This window comes from Leptodactylus fuscus, chromosome 3 (assembly GCF_031893055.1).
Source record: "Leptodactylus fuscus isolate aLepFus1 chromosome 3, aLepFus1.hap2, whole genome shotgun sequence".
NCBI classification, from domain to species: domain Eukaryota; kingdom Metazoa; phylum Chordata; class Amphibia; order Anura; family Leptodactylidae; genus Leptodactylus; species Leptodactylus fuscus.
Window position 1 is genome coordinate 177412314 of NC_134267.1, and position 17845 is coordinate 177430158.

General features: G+C 39.4%; 1 protein-coding gene across 1 annotated transcript in view; it reads right to left on the reverse strand.

Annotated features, from left to right (window-relative positions):
• The window catches only part of LOC142198045 (guanylate cyclase soluble subunit beta-2-like), a 60089-nt gene extending 43761 nt beyond the window's left edge, over positions 1-16328 (reverse strand). The window contains exons 1-6 of the mRNA XM_075268845.1: positions 15746-16328; positions 13080-13153; positions 9133-9227; positions 6812-6972; positions 4246-4345; positions 2947-3128 (exon numbers count right to left, since the gene is read on the reverse strand). Coding sequence (XP_075124946.1) covers positions 2947-3128; positions 4246-4345; positions 6812-6972; positions 9133-9227; positions 13080-13153; positions 15746-15748 — 615 coding nt within the window. The 5' untranslated portion in view covers positions 15749-16328. The remainder of the gene's footprint in view (positions 1-2946; positions 3129-4245; positions 4346-6811; positions 6973-9132; positions 9228-13079; positions 13154-15745) is intronic.
• Positions 16329-17845: the final 1517 nt, after the last annotated feature.

Genomic DNA, 17845 nt, shown 5'->3' on the forward strand with positions numbered 1-17845 from the left:
AAGAAAGTGAATTACTAAGTGAAATTCTAAAGAAAGTGAATTACCAACATATAACTAGAAGTGTTTATATAGTCCACAATACAATGCCAACAGTGCTCAGTGATATGGACTGAATACAGTAACCCCACTAACCTAAAATCTAGGGTCAAAATAGAGGTCAGAAGTGTCTGTAAACACATGGTCTCTGGCATAATTACAGGGTCATAGTGGCTGCAGCTACAATTGGGCCCATTAGCTAGGGGGGCCCTCAACACACAGGCTCCATTAAGATCATTTTTTTTTACATAGTTTTAGGAGGTCCATTTAAAGGTTCAGGTAGCCTGGTGGCTCAGTGGTTAGTACTGGTGTCCAAGGACATCTGCAAGAAGTTTGTGTTTCCTCTGGGTACTCCAGTTTCTTCCCGATTTCTTCAGAAGACACAGCCATAAAGTCTCCGAACTGAGACTGTGATGTAAATCTAGCCTTACATAGAGATCAATATTAAAAAACAAATCATCAAAAAAACAAAAAAACAGACATGACCTCTATGTAATCGATGACTATGCGTTTGCACCTGTGTTTGCTTCTCATTAAATGGATCTGCTAAACAGATGTAAAAAATATTATCTTAATGGAGTCTAGGCCTGATTTAACTTTTTGACCTCCTTTCTGATTTCCTTTTATGACTGGCAGTCTGTGCACTCAAATCCCTCCTCGTAAAAACATCTCACCATAGGACTGTATGGTGAGGCGTTTTTTGGAGGAGGAATTTGAGTCAGTTTCTTGACCAAATTCCTGAGCCAAACAACTCCTTGTGAATGTAGCCAAAAAGGAAAATTACCATTTTTAAAGGGGTACTATCAGCAAAATTTTCCTGTATGAGCCCCACATATGCGTGAATAGCCTTTAAAAAGGCTATTCAGGCACCGCTAATGTTATTTTAACCAGTCCCCCCGTTTTAAAAACATATATGTAAATCATACCTTAGCTTGCACACTGGACGGTGATCCACGGTCTGACGTCATCTTCTGGCACGCCTACCTCTTCTTTCTTCTTCTTTCAGCAATGCCCTCCAGTCCTGGCTCTTCCCTGGCTTCATCGTTGCCTTCTTCCGGTGGTTCATATCCGGCCAGATTTGATCCAATCGGATTTGAACCGCCGGAAGAAAACAACGATCATGCTGAGGAAGAGCCAGGACCGGAGGGTGTCGCCGAAAGAAGAAGAAAGAGGAGGTAGGTGTGCCAAGAAGATGATGTCGGATTGTGCACGACTGCTCACTGTGCATGATAGGTATGATTTACATATATGTTTTTATAGTTTTATTTTAAAATGGAGGAGAGATTTAAAATAAGATTAGCGGTGCCTGTATAGCCTTTTTAAAGGCTATTCACGCATATGTGGCACTCATATAGCAAAATTTTGCTGATAGAGCCCTTTTAAGAGTGTCTACCACCTCCCCAAAACATACTCAACTGCCTCCACTGTATTACAGAGCACATTGCAGTGATACGCAGCATACTTTTGTTATGATTTTCACTTCAGTAGATTTGGAGTAAAGCAATGTTGTAGTCTTATGTAAATGAGGTAGTGGGTGCACTGAGGGCACATATTATTATTATTATTATTATTATTATTGTTATTTATATAGCACCATTAATTCCATGGTGCTTTACATTTGGGGGTTACATACAATACACAGAATATACAGGTAGATATGATACTAACAATGACCTACTGGCACAGTGGGGTAGAGGGCCCTGCCCGCGAGGGCTTACAATCTATGAGGGAAGGGGGTAGAGACAGAAGGAGAGGGGGAGACTGTACAGATGGTGGTGTGGTGATAGTGTTATTGGAGGTTGTAGGCCTTCCTGAATAGGTGAGTCTTCAGGGCCTTCTTGAATCCTGTGATTGTGGGGGTCAGTCTTATGTGTCTTGGTAAGGAGTTCCAGAGTATGGGGGATGCACGGAGAAATCTTGGAGACGGTTGTGTGAGGAGCGGATGAGAGCAGAGCATAAAGGAGCACGATTATTGTGTGGATGGGAAGTCTCTGTGCACAGACATGTTGTGAACAGTCGGGGTGTCTGGAACATCACAAGGGGCAGTGCTGGACTGATACCTGCCAAATGTTTTCCTCTCACAGCACCCACTAAACAGTCTATGCAGCAGTGGGAGGAGGACCAAAAAAGTGTTTAAGAAATATCAGTTTTTGTCATATTTAGTAGAGATGAGCGAGTAGTATTTGATCGAGTCGAATATTGAGGTCTACTCGAATCGAATTTTCAAATATTTCACTACTCGCTCATCTTTACTGTATACGTTTTTTGGGGGTTTTTTTTAATGCCTACGTTGTCCTAGCTCCTGTCCCACCTCCCCTGCATAGTTATTGGTGTAAAAAAAAAACCCAGGGAAGGTGGAAGGGGAATCAAATTTTTACTGCGTTTACCGCGTGGCATTTGACTGAGTACAAGTATTTCGAATACCATAGTATTCGATCAAATACCTACTCGAATACTACTCGCTCATCTCTAATATTTAGTATATTGTTACCTACTTTAATGTATGTAAGTTGTTCCATTACAGAATGAAAATGGGTTTGGATGATGCTGGTGTAGTATGGGCCAGAAATGCAGGCAGCATAGCAGAGGACCCAGGTGCAGTTATCTTCATTATGATTCTCATAGAATTTGTTGTGATCCAATACATAATGTTCACAGCACAACTGCTCAATACATCTGCTATCTCCAGATCTTCTGCTATTGGAAAACTCACAATTATAGCAATGATGGAAATATGATAGACGCTGCTGGCGTAGTCTACAGCCAATACCTAACTGCATATAATAGGAAAAAAATAGGGATTATTGTTTTTCCTCTCAAGGCAGAACATTTTGTTGGAGGACATAAATCCTTCAACCCCACTGCTAAGTAAACAACACTGGCAATGAATAGTAGAAAATTCTGACCAACCTGTTTGTTATTTTGCTGTGATGTCTGTCTATTGGAGGATTTAGGTGGAACTATTGGTCGCTGAGTGACTAGAAAAACAATGTGTTCCTTTTTCCCTGTTCTCTCTTCCTCATCCGATTGACTTATTATCTCCATAGAGATTTCAGTTTTAAAAAAGTCCAAAGCTACAGCTCCCATAATACCTATAATCAATAGAAAAATAGCTATATTAATGTGAAGGCTTATTATTATATTATATACTGTTATATAATATTAGTCACCAGGACTACAATCTTAGGGGTCCCAGAGGGTCTATGTTCTTTGCCATCAGTAACACCAACAGACCAGCTCAACAACCTCTGGATTGTAATTGATATCACGTGGTGGAAGTGGATTACAATGTAGTTTAATTCATGTCATGACCCATCAGAGTCAACCAACCAATCTAAGAGCAGGATATGATGGAGGAAAAGAACTGAGGCTCATATGAGCTCATAGTAGAAACAGAGTCCTTCAAGGTTGAAACCAATCAGGTGAGGAGGAGTGGGATGCAACGCGCACAGACCAAACATGTTTGTTTGCAAACATCAGAATACTGCCTGTAGGCTGTCAACCAGTTGTATGTGCACCTGAGGAAGGGCTTTCCTGCCTGAAATGCGTTGTGCCTGTATATCAATAAAATTTCCGAAATTATTACTGCGACTGTTGGTCTGTGCGCGTTGCATCCCACTCCTCCCCACCTGATTGGTTTCAACCTTGAAGGACTCTGTATCTACTATTGGTTGCGTGCTCCTATTAACGCAAGGGGATCAGCTGCTGCCACCACGGTCCTATAGAGTTTTTTATGCGCTTATGTTGTTGTGACTTCTCACAACATCCAAAGGTAAGAGGCCATCTTTTGGTCCAAACTATCCCTCATTCCATACTACACCATATTGGCACTCGGTGTCTCTCTTCTCTTTTTTGTTTCATATGAGCTGATGGCAGGACTCTTAGAAGAGACACTGAGAGTCCTGCTTACTCCACCCACACACAGTGATTGACAGTTCTCTCTCTATCTCTGTGCGTAAATAGAAGACTGTCAATCACTGCTTGTAAGTCGGGTAGTCAGGACTTTTACTGTCTCTACTAGAAGTCCTGTCATCATTTATTCAGTGTTTTCTTAGAAATCCTGCTTCAGATCATCAAAATCTATGTATCACAAAATTCAGTTTCTTTCCCGCTATTATATCCTGGGAAAGAAAAATTATCTGTCAGGTTCAATTTAACCTCCCATTGCTTGTTACTTTTATCAAGTAATATGACATGGTGTTGTGTTACCTGGAACAATGTGACACAGTCCTCTTCTGTCTGAGTAATAATGCAGATGCATTGAGCCATCGTCATTCATCTCTACTCTGAAAGAAGGGGCGTTCATGGCCTGTACAGAGAAGGGTATATGGGTCATCTGTAGGACTTGTAAACCAAAAATACGGTTTAAAATTTACAAAGAATAAGAAGAAAATTTTGCATGACCTCTGAAGACCTACAATACATTCTGCTATCATGCAAAGGCAATTTTTCATTTAAAGAGCTGTGGAGTATTTCCAGAGTCTTGTGGCTAATATAGTTAACACTTCTTCATAAATTTTCTATATACCGTCTAATAATGACTCCTCTCACACCTATCCCATTAAGGACATTTTATTCCAGTACAACATCTCGATTCTGCTCGTCGTTGTGTTGTGTAAACTGTAAAAATTGTTCTGAAAATCTCAGATCAATCATTTCTGAAGTCATGCCGTCTTCAAGTCACTCACATATCTTCATTCTGCATTCATTCTGGTGTGGATAGTAATTGAAGCTCTGGACTGTGTCTACAGAATATGTTACAGTTGGGTCCAGATCACCCTTAGCTTTATTCAAGTTTGGACTTGAAAGCTCCTTATCAATATCTGGACATGTTAAAAAAAAAACCTTGGCACGCTGTAACTACAACACAACCATGGGGTTGCTAAATAAATAAATAAATATATATATATATATATATATATATATATATATATATATATATATATATAGGCCATCTTTTTACAAAATCATGTTTGCTGGTCATCTTACTCTACACATCTCAGGATATGTTGACCCAAAAGTAAAGATCAGGAATGACATATTTATATTTGTATGATATCCTCTGAGATCATATTGTACCTCAGTGAGTTGCTATTACCTTATACCTCCAGTGAATTAATTATTCTGTGATTTTGTATGGGGTTATGCTACATACCCAATCAAAAAAAAAAAAGTGTCCTGCATGTCAACAGTTAAAATATAACTTTTACTTCATATAAAAAAAAATAAAAAGACGATCTTACATTGTTCATCCAGGATACAAGAATATTGCCAACAGCTTACGCGTTTCTGGACTCCCTCTGCTGTCCCTTACTTGTAGCTAAGAGTAAGGGACAGCATAGGGAGTCCTGAAACGCGTAAGCTGTTGTCAATGTTCTTGTATCCTGGATGAACAATGTAAGATCGTCTTTTTATTTTTTATAAGAAGTAAAAGTTAGATTTTAACTATTGGCATGCTGGACACATTTTTTTCGATTGGGTATCACTTTTGACTCCATTGCAGTCTGGGGTTAGTATCCGTGCAGCCTTTTCATAAACATTACTAGGTGAAGCAGTTTTTTGTTTTTTTTGTTTGTTTTTTTTTTCGTGCTGTTATGCCACATACGCCAATATTTTAGTCATACTGGCAGCTTCATAGCTACCAGTATGTACATAGGTATATTTGTACACATAACAGCCTCTGAGTTAGCATGGTAGCTCTGTAAGTTACTACTAGCTGTTCTGCCATTCACTATATCACCAATGAATTATTTATTATGGGATTTTATTTGGAGCTATAACCCCCATGGTAATATTCGGCAGCCATACATTGCTGCAGGCAGTTCATTAAAATCTATACTTTCATAAATTTAGTGGCAAAATGACAATTTCTGTAATTGTGCGACAATGATGAACACGTACCCAGGTTAAGCCAGCAAAACAGATAGTACTAGATTGTACTACAACTAAAATGTAAACCATTTTGCCACTTTAAGAGCTTTTTATACACAGTATAGACCCATGATGGCGACCCTATGGCACGGGTGCCAGAGGTGGCACTCAGAGCCCTCTTTATGGGCACCCATCTGTGGAATAGATTATACTGTGTGGTGACCACTGTGAAGCAAATTAGATTGTGTGAGGGCCACTGTGGAGCAGATTGGACTGTGTGGGGGCCCTTTGCTATTTATATTACACAGCTTCTGTTTTATAGCAGACATGTGATATTATTACAGGTTATAACATTGCACGGTCCTATAAAACAGATCTGTACAATGTAAATAGTGAACATTAATTGTTTGAAAGCTCTGTAAAGCCCCATTTACATGACTATATTTTGCGGCTCTGTAATTGTCCGAAATTGTGGATCTGCACAGTTTAATGATAAATTCCCATTTTGGTACTTTGTGATAATTTAGTGGGTTTTAGGTTGCAGTTTGGGCACTCTGTCTCTAAAAGGTTCGCCATCCCTTGTATAGACACATAACAGGTGCTATGGAACCCACTAAGGAAAAGAGCCCAAATCCTTGTTATCTATGCACAATGTGAACCTGCACAAGGATAAACAATCCAGAGACTATTCTAGTACCAGGTGGGAATGGTGACAAGTACCCCATTAAGACGGAGTCCCATTGTGCTCTAATTCTCCTAGAGTAAAGGTTTACACTATTCACATTGCACTTTTACATTTATTCTTGTTTTACTTTCATAATTCTAGGACTAAAACACATATGGCTAGTAAGTAAGCAGATTGTTAGCCAAGCACATTGAAATATGTCATTGAAATATGTTTCACCTGGTAAGATAGTGATAGATAACTGTGTAAGGCGTCCAGGTTAGCAATAAACTCATAGAGATTTCCACCCAGAGTCCTCAGCATGTGGTCATAGCCTGACCTTTTACAGAATTCAAAGAAATACTCTCCGAACTGCTGTAGAACAGCCTCTGGCGAAACACCTGGGGAACAGTGCATTACAATTTAGTCTCAATTACAGAAGAATTCATATTCTACATTCATTACATATGCAAATGCCACATATGAAAGAAAATCCATTAAATTCTGCATAAAAAGATACAACAATGTAAAAGGCATAGTTTTATTTTACAATGCTCAAGGTGACCTTGATTGTTGATGAACCCAAAGAGATAATGGTCAGTTTAAGGCATAACATTTTAGCTGCCTGCAACCCCCACTAGGAGGAGTATGGGAGCTCTCTGCCTTTAGTAGGAGGAGTCTATAATTCTATGGGATCCACAGGTTTTACCCCTTTTCTATGCATATAGGTTTGCATTCGGGGGGTTCCCAAGCAGACTCTCCAAATGGAATACCGAATACAGATATGAAACGGGCCTAAGAGTTAATAATCTTGTAATATATAGAGTAGACTTTTTCCAAACAACAATAATCATTAGAGAGTCATCATTTACATCAAGGAGTACTATATCTATTTATGTTCATTCACATGATTATTGGGGACCACAGTCAGAGCCTATATACCCATGTGTAAAGTGTTACGTTTATATATTGCATAGGACAGAATTCCTGTAATCCACCCAATGTTGTCTTTTCCAGAAATGATGTACTGTTAGTCTACACAAAGCAGGTGTCCTATAGCGTGGCATACTGCCCTTCTCATTTTCCTCCACCCCCTCCCTCTCCACTACAATCAATGTCTGATAACAGGTAACACATCTCTATATGGCCAGCCATAGCTCCTGTATCTGTGGAGACTGTCACATTACATTTTCCTGACTGATTATATTTCTCCCCCTGAATAAGAGGAGCATTAAACTTATAAATGAGGGAAAAACCAACACAAAGTGTCTGTCTATAAAGCTCATGCTACTCCAGGAATATGACAGAGTAATAGCCTTGCATTTGCCATGTCACAGTTTATATGTTGCTGGGATGGGATGTAGCTGTGTGCCTTGGATTATTCTGGCTTGTCTTAGCTAAAAGAAGAGCTTTGGGAGAAAGTATATTTTTATCAACCTGATGTAAAGTAGTCTAGAACTGAATCTACCAAAGAAGGTACAAAAAGAGAATATCGCTAGTATGCACATACAGTCATTTATAGAAATACATACTCCTCAACATTGTAATTGCAACCCCAAGAAGGAATAATCTTGGAATTATGGTAATCACAGGATCCAAAAATAAACATGTTAATGATATGCAAATTATAGAAATATGGAAACAAAATATTCAAAACAACTTGATTTATTCAGAATAGATGAAGAGCACCACATATGGAAATATACATACGTACATTACCAGACATCACCCCACCCCACATCATTTTCCCGGAAGTAAGACAGTGTGATACTCCCTTGTGAAGTCTTCTTCATGGTGCTGCCCTCATATTCTCCAGACCAATCTCCAGCTTTCACTGCATTCGAGACAAAAGCTGGGCTCACTGAAGAGGACAGACCTCCATTCCTACATTCAATGCCATCTTGCTGCACACCATGACAGCAGTGGAGTGAGCTCAATGGAACATCTAACTGGCTTGTAGTCCAAGGTTGTGCAAACATCATCTATTGGTTTTTGCTGCCTTATGCTTAAAATATAACAGTACAGAATGGATCAGTACACGCCATTCTTCCATTCATATGACCCATCCATGCAGAGTTTTGTCTCTGTGCGCTTCTGGCTGTCATTCCAGTTGGTCATTGATCCCCCAACCACCAGACCATGTGTATCTGCTGGAATGATAACCCAAGTTCTTTCAGTTCAAGGATTTTGCCCCTCTCAGTTTGAGACAAGTGGCTATATCTGAAACATCTACAAACAGGAGGCACCGCACTATTATCACACACAACATGATCCAATATTTCTTTCAATCTAACTTTTATACCCCATCTACATACTATAGCTTGGAGCTAAGTGCTTGAAAACTTTATCATTTCATCAGCACATCCTAAAGACACCTGCAACTTTCTTGACTTGAATAACTTTTTGGCTTGTCCTCCTTGGTGTTGCAACCTCATTGTTGAAGAGTGTATATATATATATATATATATATATATATATATATATATATATATATATATATATATATATATAGTTTCTTACACTGTAAGAAGAACATCAAACACTGAATTTGAAGAACTTACCCAACATCTGACAGGCCTTTTCCACTAACTGCAAAGTAATTTCATCTTTGTAAACTTCGTATGTCATGAAGGTGTCTTGCACTCCTGTGTTAACCCTGTTTTACGTGATATGAACCAGAAATACAAACTTAGTGATCTATTCTGTATAAACACTCTAAAGAACAATTTAATTTGTTCATCTGCCAAAAAGACAAGAAATAATAATGACTTTACTATAATGTCTAGAAATCTATGAAATTACTTCCATACATACCGGTCACCAAATTAAAAGCATAAATCTAAAGCGTCACATCCCACAAGATTCTCCCAGTTATACAAGAAAATATAACAGTACAGAAGCATAAAAATGAGATCATGATATACTTTATTGAAAAACTGTAAGATAATGTTGGTGTCGGAGAAATGCAGCAAAAATCACCAGAAATTGGGTAATTTTTTTTTATCTGGAGATACTTTGAAGAATCATTGCAGGTCTGTCATACTTTGAATTGGAAAGGTAGAGAAATCTATCAGAATAATATGGAATTACAGATAAATATACAAATAAAATCATGGATTATAGTAGTCAATAACAATTTGCATGGAGTCCATCCAGTGAGCACAAACAATTAACAATACCCAATTAAAAATAAGTGAATTAATGCCAAAATATTGGAAAAGAAAAGCTGTCACATAAATTGCCTGTGGTACACTAGGATATTGTACAATGGAAATGTTCTGCCAGAGGTTGAGCCATTGAAGCGAACTCCCTATATGAGTCATGATGATGTAAAATGCAGAAAGTGCTGGAGTGTGGCTTTTTTTATGTACTGGCTACTTGTCAAAGTTGAAAAGGCCTGTCACCACATCTGATGCCAGCCATCTCCAGAGGTAGAGCTTTAGATTGGTGTCAGGAAAGTGAAGCTCTTATAAAACTCATATTAGAAAAAAATATTGAAAAGTAGTCAGTGGAGAATGTGGATCCTGTTCACCAGGTAGTTTATGATTCCTTCACCTGCGCTGAATGTGATGCTCAACAGAAGATATTTCAACTTGTATAAAATCAACTAATAAATTATTGTTGTTATTTGGTATGTAAGAGCCCAAAACACCACCAGGACCTTTATAATGTCCATGAACCTTCAGCACCACCAACACCTCTATAATATGCTAGTTCCCTAAATATCTCAGCACCTTTATACAGTCATGGCTGTAGACACAACAGAAAATGAAGTATTTCTCCCATCAAATTATTGCAATTACACATTTTGTTATTCACATGTTTCTTTTCTGCCTGTGTATTGGAACAATAGAAAAAACTGAGACAAAAGGGGAAATTGTTACATAATGGTGTGGACATAAGTTCACACAAAACTCCAAAAAGAGAAGGGCAAAATTGTTAGCACCTTTTCAAAATTGGTGGTAAATAGCTTTGATTCAAACACGTGATGCTCGTTCATACTCAAATGTGGTAAGTAACAGGTGTGGGCAATATAAAAAAATCACTCCTGAAGCCAGATAAAAAGGAGATAAGTTGACTCAATCTTTGCATTGTGTGTCTGTGTGTGCCACATTAAGCATGGAGAACAGGATGAAGAGAAGAGAATTGTCTGAACCCGAGAACCAAAATTGTGGAAAAATATCAACAATATCAGGGTTACAGGTCCATCTCCAGAAAACTTGATGTTCCTTTGTCCATGGCACACAACATAATCAATAAATTTGCAACCCATGACACTGTAACTAATCTCCCTACAAAGAAAAGAGCACAGTTCCAACAGTCAAATATGGTGCAGGTTCAAAGATGCTTTGGGATTGTTCTCTTGCCTCTGGCACTGAAAGCCTTGACTGTGTGCAAGATATCATGAAATCTGAAGATTACCAAAGGATTTTGGGTCACAATGGGATTTGCATCCTAGGTTATGGGTCTTCCAGCAGGACAACAACCACAAAAGAACTTCAAAAAGCACCCAGAAATGGATGGAAACAAAGTGCTGGAGAGTTCTGATGTAACCAGCAATGAATCCAGCTCTAAATGACATTGAACATCTGTAGTGAGATCTGAAAATTGCTGCTGGGAGAAGGTACCCCTCAAATATGAGAGACCTTGAGCAGTTTGCAATAGAACAGTGCTCCAAAATTCCAGTTGAGAGGTCTAAGAAGCTTGTTGTTGGTTATACGAAGTGATTGATTTCAGTTATCTTTTTTTCCAAAGGGTAACTAAATATTAAGTTGAGGGTGCCAATGATTTTGTATGTTCCTTTTTGGAGATTTTTTTTTTTTTTTTTTTTTTTTTTGCTGTTGTTCCAATACACACAATGGAAGTAAACATGTGTATAGATATGTGTAATTGCAATAATGTTCTGGGAGAAATAGTTCATTTTCCGGAAAATTTCAGGGGTGCCGACACTTATGGCCACGACCATAATGTCCATGAACCTTCAGCACCACCAACACCTCTATAAGTATGCAAGTATTTAAAACTCCACCAGCACCTTTATAATATACAAGAGCTTTCAGCACCACTTCTATGATATGCAAATGCCCAAAACACTACCAGCACCTTTATGATGCCTATGAACCTTCAACGCCACCAACACCTCTATAATATGCAAGTGTCCTACACACCAACAATGCTGGTATTATACAAGACATTTCAGCACACCAATAACTCTCTACTATGTAACTTAAAACACCATCAATGTCCATGAACTTTCAGCACCACCAGCACCTGTAGAATATCGAGGAACCACCAACTTTAAGCCATCTCTATGTAGTTCAGTTTATATTTATACATCTTGTACATGTCTTAATAATTTTGGCTAATCTTGGCTGGTCCATGCACCAGAAGCTCACATCTACCATGGCTAGGAGTTGGCATAGATTTCAGAGACGTTATTTACACTGGTTTTGTGGCAAAAATGTTACATTTCTCAGGCTACAAAGCCCTATCCTTCCCCGCACACACATGTCCCACTTATTTTCAGACATAGTGTGCGCTGCATACAGTAAATGGGCCAAAGAGAAACTATTTTTGTCCAAATCGGGACCTTGCACTCAAGGTTGCAACTTTTGTACATCAGAAAACTGGTATACACACAGCCACACTTTCCCCATTGACTCAGTAGGACCTATAACCATTACAATACAATGATATTGCTGATTAATAACACAATTTAGCACATATTTTAATGATATAAAGAGAGTCTGTCACACTAAAGATACAGACTCTTCTGTAGACAGCATGTTATAGGAGAGGAGCAGATTGATATATAGTTATGTAAGAAATTATTCAGTATAACTTGCATCTTAGACCCGGTTCACATCTGTGTTCGGTATTCCATTCAGGGAGTCTGCATGGGGACCCCCTTCCCGAACGCATTGACAAATAGTTTGCAGTGAAAGAACATGGACCCCATAGACAATGTGGTCGTGTGCTTTCCGCATGGTCTCCACACGAGTCATGCGGGCAGGAAAGTAGATCGTGAACTACTTTTCTGTCTGCATGTTCTGTGTGGAGACCGTGTGGAAAGCACAGGGACCCCATTATAGTCTATGGGGTCCGTGTGCTTTCACTCCACAGCGCTTGTTATTGCGTTTGGTAGTCCGTTCGGGTCCCCATTGCGGATGCCCCTGATTGGAATACCGACGCAGATGTGAGAGAGGCCTTTGTTACTTAAATACCTGCATAGTCTAAGCTTATGTGTCTAGTGGGCGGCCCTAAAAGTGACTGACAGCTATCTTTGTATACATGGACGACTGTCAATCACTACATAGGACTGCAGACTGGACTATGACGCTTCAGAATGAATAGGGATGTCAATAACCCCAAGCTGTGGTGTACTGAAGTGAATAGTATTTTTAAGGTGACAGGTTCCCTTTAAAGGTATAATATAGTAAATAATTGTCCATATCAAGTGATAGTAATACCACAGTATAAGCATGACATATTCATGATAATAATTCACCTTAGTAAATCCCATGTCTCTTCACCATATTTCTCAATCACCAGTGACTTCAAGCAGGTATTAATGAATCCATACTGGAAGGGAAATACATGTCATCAGTTATTATAGATGGAGTACTCAAGAAATACTGTAACTTAAAGCTCCTAGGCCACAGTGCACAGGCCCTGTAATAAGATGGACCCCCTTGGGCCCAGGGTCCTAAAGCATCTGCTAACCCCGCAGCCCCTGTCGCTCTATTGCTTTTAGAGTAACTTCTTTTAGATGATACTTCATTTGCTTCTCTGCTTTTGATGGTACATGACAGGCCGGCATGTGACAGAAAACAAATGCAAATTGTTCCCTGTAACACATTGAGAGCCAACATCAAGAGCGATCACCCAGGGCCTGAAGTCCTCAGATAAACTGTGTGTACACATAAACCAATGTTGTGGAATTAACGGAAATTTGACAATATAATTGACTATCATAAAGGCAATGTATAGATGTTTTATTTCAGCACTGTATGACAGTATTATTTTCACACAATTGAATGATGTTGTGCACCATATCATGTGTACTATCAGCAGTTGTGTGGTTGTTATTTGAACACTGTGTGATATTATTTAGTACTGTACAGTCTGGTATTATCTTTGCATCTTATAAGACGTACTATATTTTTGTATTACTTGGACTAGTTGAGTCAGTGACAATTTCATCACCTATGCTCTGGATTATTTCTAAACCCCTAGACGTGACTGTGTTACATTCTACAGACTATGACTATTTGGCAAGTGAACAGCAGGGTGACTGAGCTCCTATAGACATACTAATTCTGATGTAAAGCTGTTGTGAATGTGTATCTGACCTCTATTAGCGAAAGCTAAAAGCCAAGTCAAGGACTGCCGTCTCTAGAAATCAATAAATGGTCACTGGTTTCAATAGACCTCATACAATTCCTCACTAGAACATGTACCCAGTAGCTCCCCTGGTAATAGCCGCTGACGGAGATGGTTCACACTATCAGGACCTTCCATAACAAGCTTGTCAGCAGAACACTTGTAATCTAAAGGAGCTGTCCAAAACCGATAAACCTTTCATTTAAGCGGGAAATACTATTTTTTAAGTGAACCGAGAAAATAGATTTTTCTAGAGAATTCCAAGTGTCAGACACAAGTGGCATTAGCAGGCAAGAGCTGAGTGTACATGTCCTTCAGACAGGTAGGAGACTTAGAATAGACGGTAACTTGTACCATGAAGTATTCTAATATACAATGTTAAATCTTGTAACTTTCTTTTACTCACTATAGACAGCAATGAGAGATATGAGAGATTTTTCACCTAAGAGGGCATTCATACAAGCGCCATTGTCCACCCGCCGGGTCTCCGTTCTATTCCCCGGGGAAACTGGACAGGAGACGGCTTCTCGGCGGTCAGTTTTAAAGTTTTTGAAGCAAACCGCCGGTGTCCTATGCAGCCTCTCCACGGGGGAAATTGTTTTTGTTTGTTTTTTTTTTTTTTTTTATTGCATGGACACAAAGTCTAACACGCAGGAAACAAATCTGGGTAACATTCACTCTGAAACTTTATATACGGTATTACCATATTACAGCATCATATGACTATTTCTGTAGAGATCTTTTATTTCTTAAAATTCACACAATTTTAGGGATTGGGGGATTGTCAGGATGAACATGGTCTCTGACCTGCAGGCAGAAGGTTATGGAACGGGAAGAGCTGAAGAGATTGGTACTGTATATAGAAAACATTTAGTACAAATCCATGTGGGTTTTATGATAGAAGTCAGTGGGCAGTCCTACATAGTTATAGACAGTATTCCCTGTATGATTGTGCATACAGAGATAATAGGACCGCCCACTGGACTCCTCAGCATAGAAAAACCGGGAACTAACTGAAGAAACGATAAGTTATAATCAAATGATAAGTTATAATCTTTTCCCACCAATACTATATATTAATCCATTCAGCACCATTCAGCTTACTAAAACACAGCTTATAGATAGGACTGTTAATACATCATGACAGGTCGCCTTGTAATAGACTCTAGTAGAAAATACATCTTACTATTATATGTATCAAAATTTTTACTAGGCTTTAACCTGGTGCATCTTGGGTAGTCCTGTGCACGAAATTGAAATTTACACTAGCCAGCGGCTGGTGTAGATTTCAGCTATAGCTAAGCCAGTTTTCTTATAGTAAATTTTACAGGCCATGGTATCCCCACCCCAGCCCAACCCATCTTAATCTCCATCCTGTTCTGCCCACTGTCTTCAAAGTGTTCAGCGGGTGCAAAAAGAACAACTGTGCATGTTTGGTGCAAATCAAAACCAAGCACCAACAATACAATGCTTTTACGTCGCTTATCATTCCAATGTGTGTATAATATATACAAGTATAGCAGAGCCAAATCCCACATTTGGGACAACTGAGTGATGGTAGGATGGATTACCTGTAATCTAGCAATAAACAATGTAAAATGAATTGAGAATCACCGAGCATAAAAGGTCCTAAATCTTTTTTCAACCTAGTTGACAACAATGTATTATTGATATTTTCTATAGTAAATGTTGAGTTACACATCAGAACCATGAACATTGCAAATGTAGTTTAACTTCCACGGTAGAAGCCTGCTATATCCATAAAACATACATGATATTTCAGTAACTTACCATTTTCTGGTTTGATTTCAGGTCTGAAGCACAATTGCAAAGACTGGATTATTGCTGATATAGAAGCGATAGCCTTATATGTGCCATAAAGTTACAGTCGATTCTTGGTAAATCCCCACTGAACATAGTGAACAGTTATCTCCACGCATAGCAGGAACTTGTTGTAGGAATATGGAAATTTGATAACCTATAGAGTAGTGATTATGCCCTTTAACATCCCCTTAGAAGAAGCAAGATGGGCACCCTGTGCGCTGGGGAATGCATTGCATTGTCTGTCTCCCAGACTGAACTTCCACAGTCTTGTAACATTCCTCAGCCTTGGCGAAGATTGTGGTGGAGAGATCTAGGAGGTGTAGTGAAGGAGCTGGTTATTGTAGTGCTGTCTCCCCAGTGCTTGTGTCTCTGCCCTCCAGTCAATGCTGCTCTTGCTGCTGTCCACAGCTCATGGTGCTGAAATCCTTCAGTCTTGTGGAATCTGCACGTTTAACCAGTCTGCACAGGCACATCCTGATCCAGTGTCTGAGCCGATGAAATATCCCCTTCACGGTTAGGGGCTTGATTCACATCCAAGCCATTTATGCAAGTCACAGTCTGCTGGAGAGCTTTTGACAAATGGATAATGTATTCCACTCCTGAGTCTCCTTTCTCTGGCAATTGTAATCACAGACACTAATAATAATTTATTTCTATGAGCTCTGGCAGTCAGGGTGCTACAATGATGAAGATACATTACAAAGCCCATAGCTATAAATAGTATGCATGCTTTTAAATGCTCGCTATGTAATCTATGGAAAGTGGGAAGTAAACTGTATCCTGGGGTGGCTTTCTTCAGTGGTAGGACTGTAGGTTCCAGCATGCTTTATTGATCTACATTCTTTATTGATCTACTTTCCCTCGGTTTATGGACTTCACCTTATAGAAAGACACTACACATCATTATACGTGCTTGTAAATATACTAATGGCTATAAGAATGGACGTGCGCAGCGTCTGCACTGTTGGTGGGTTGCAGGGAAATGACATGGAGCCAGGTAATTTGTTGTTCTAGCAGTAGACACTCGCTGTTGATGAGGTCACCTTGGTGGGAAGATAAACAATCCTGACTTGTGAATTGTGAATGTCAATTGTATATTCCTGGATAGACACTCAAGGTTATTCAATAATCGTCTTTCGATGAAAGTGTTAGCTATGCAGCTGGAATGTTATAGTTTTTGTTTTAGTAAATCAGGTTTTACGGTATCATCTGCAAATCAGGCAATGCACAGTATCAGGTTATACGGTATCTTTTGCAAATGAAGCAACGCACGGTCAGATAATTAAATTCAGTAGTGTTTTTCAGAAAATAAATTAAAAAGTGAAGTCAGTAATGAAAGGTAATTTACAATATACATTGCGGCTATTATTACCAGGGCTATGACGACAGTAGGCAGAGTAGGGGCGCACCTAGGGTGCCATTAAATGCTCTGCCTTTAAATGTCTTCCAAGAGCCAGGCAGATGGTGTGCCTGACAGACTCATAATGCTGTAGATATAGATACACCGATCAGCAGGAGAATTAAAATATTCTGCACTGTAGGTCCCATAGACAGCTCTGACCCATCAAGGCATGGACATTACACTCACCGGCCACTTTATTAGGTACACCATGCTAGTAACGGTTGGACCCCCTTTTGCCTTCAGAACTGCCTCAATTCTTCGTGGCATAGATTCAACAAGGTGCTGGAAGCATTCCTCAGAGATTTTGGTCCATATTGACATGATGGCATCACACAGTTACCGCAGATTTGTCGGCTGCACATCCATGATGCGAATCTCCCGTTCCAAAACATCCCAAAGATGCTCTATTGGATTGAGATCTGGTGACTGTGGAGGCCATTGGAGTACAGTGAACTCATTGTCATGTTCAAGAAACCAGTCTGAGATGATTCCAGCTTTATGACATGGCGCATTATCCTGCTGAAAGTAGCCATCAGATGCTGGGTACATTGTGGTCATAAAGGGATGGACATGGTCAGCAACAATACTCAGGTAGGCTTTGGCGTTGCAACGATGCTCAATTGGTACCAAGGGGCCCAAAGAGTGCCAAGAAAATATTCCCCACA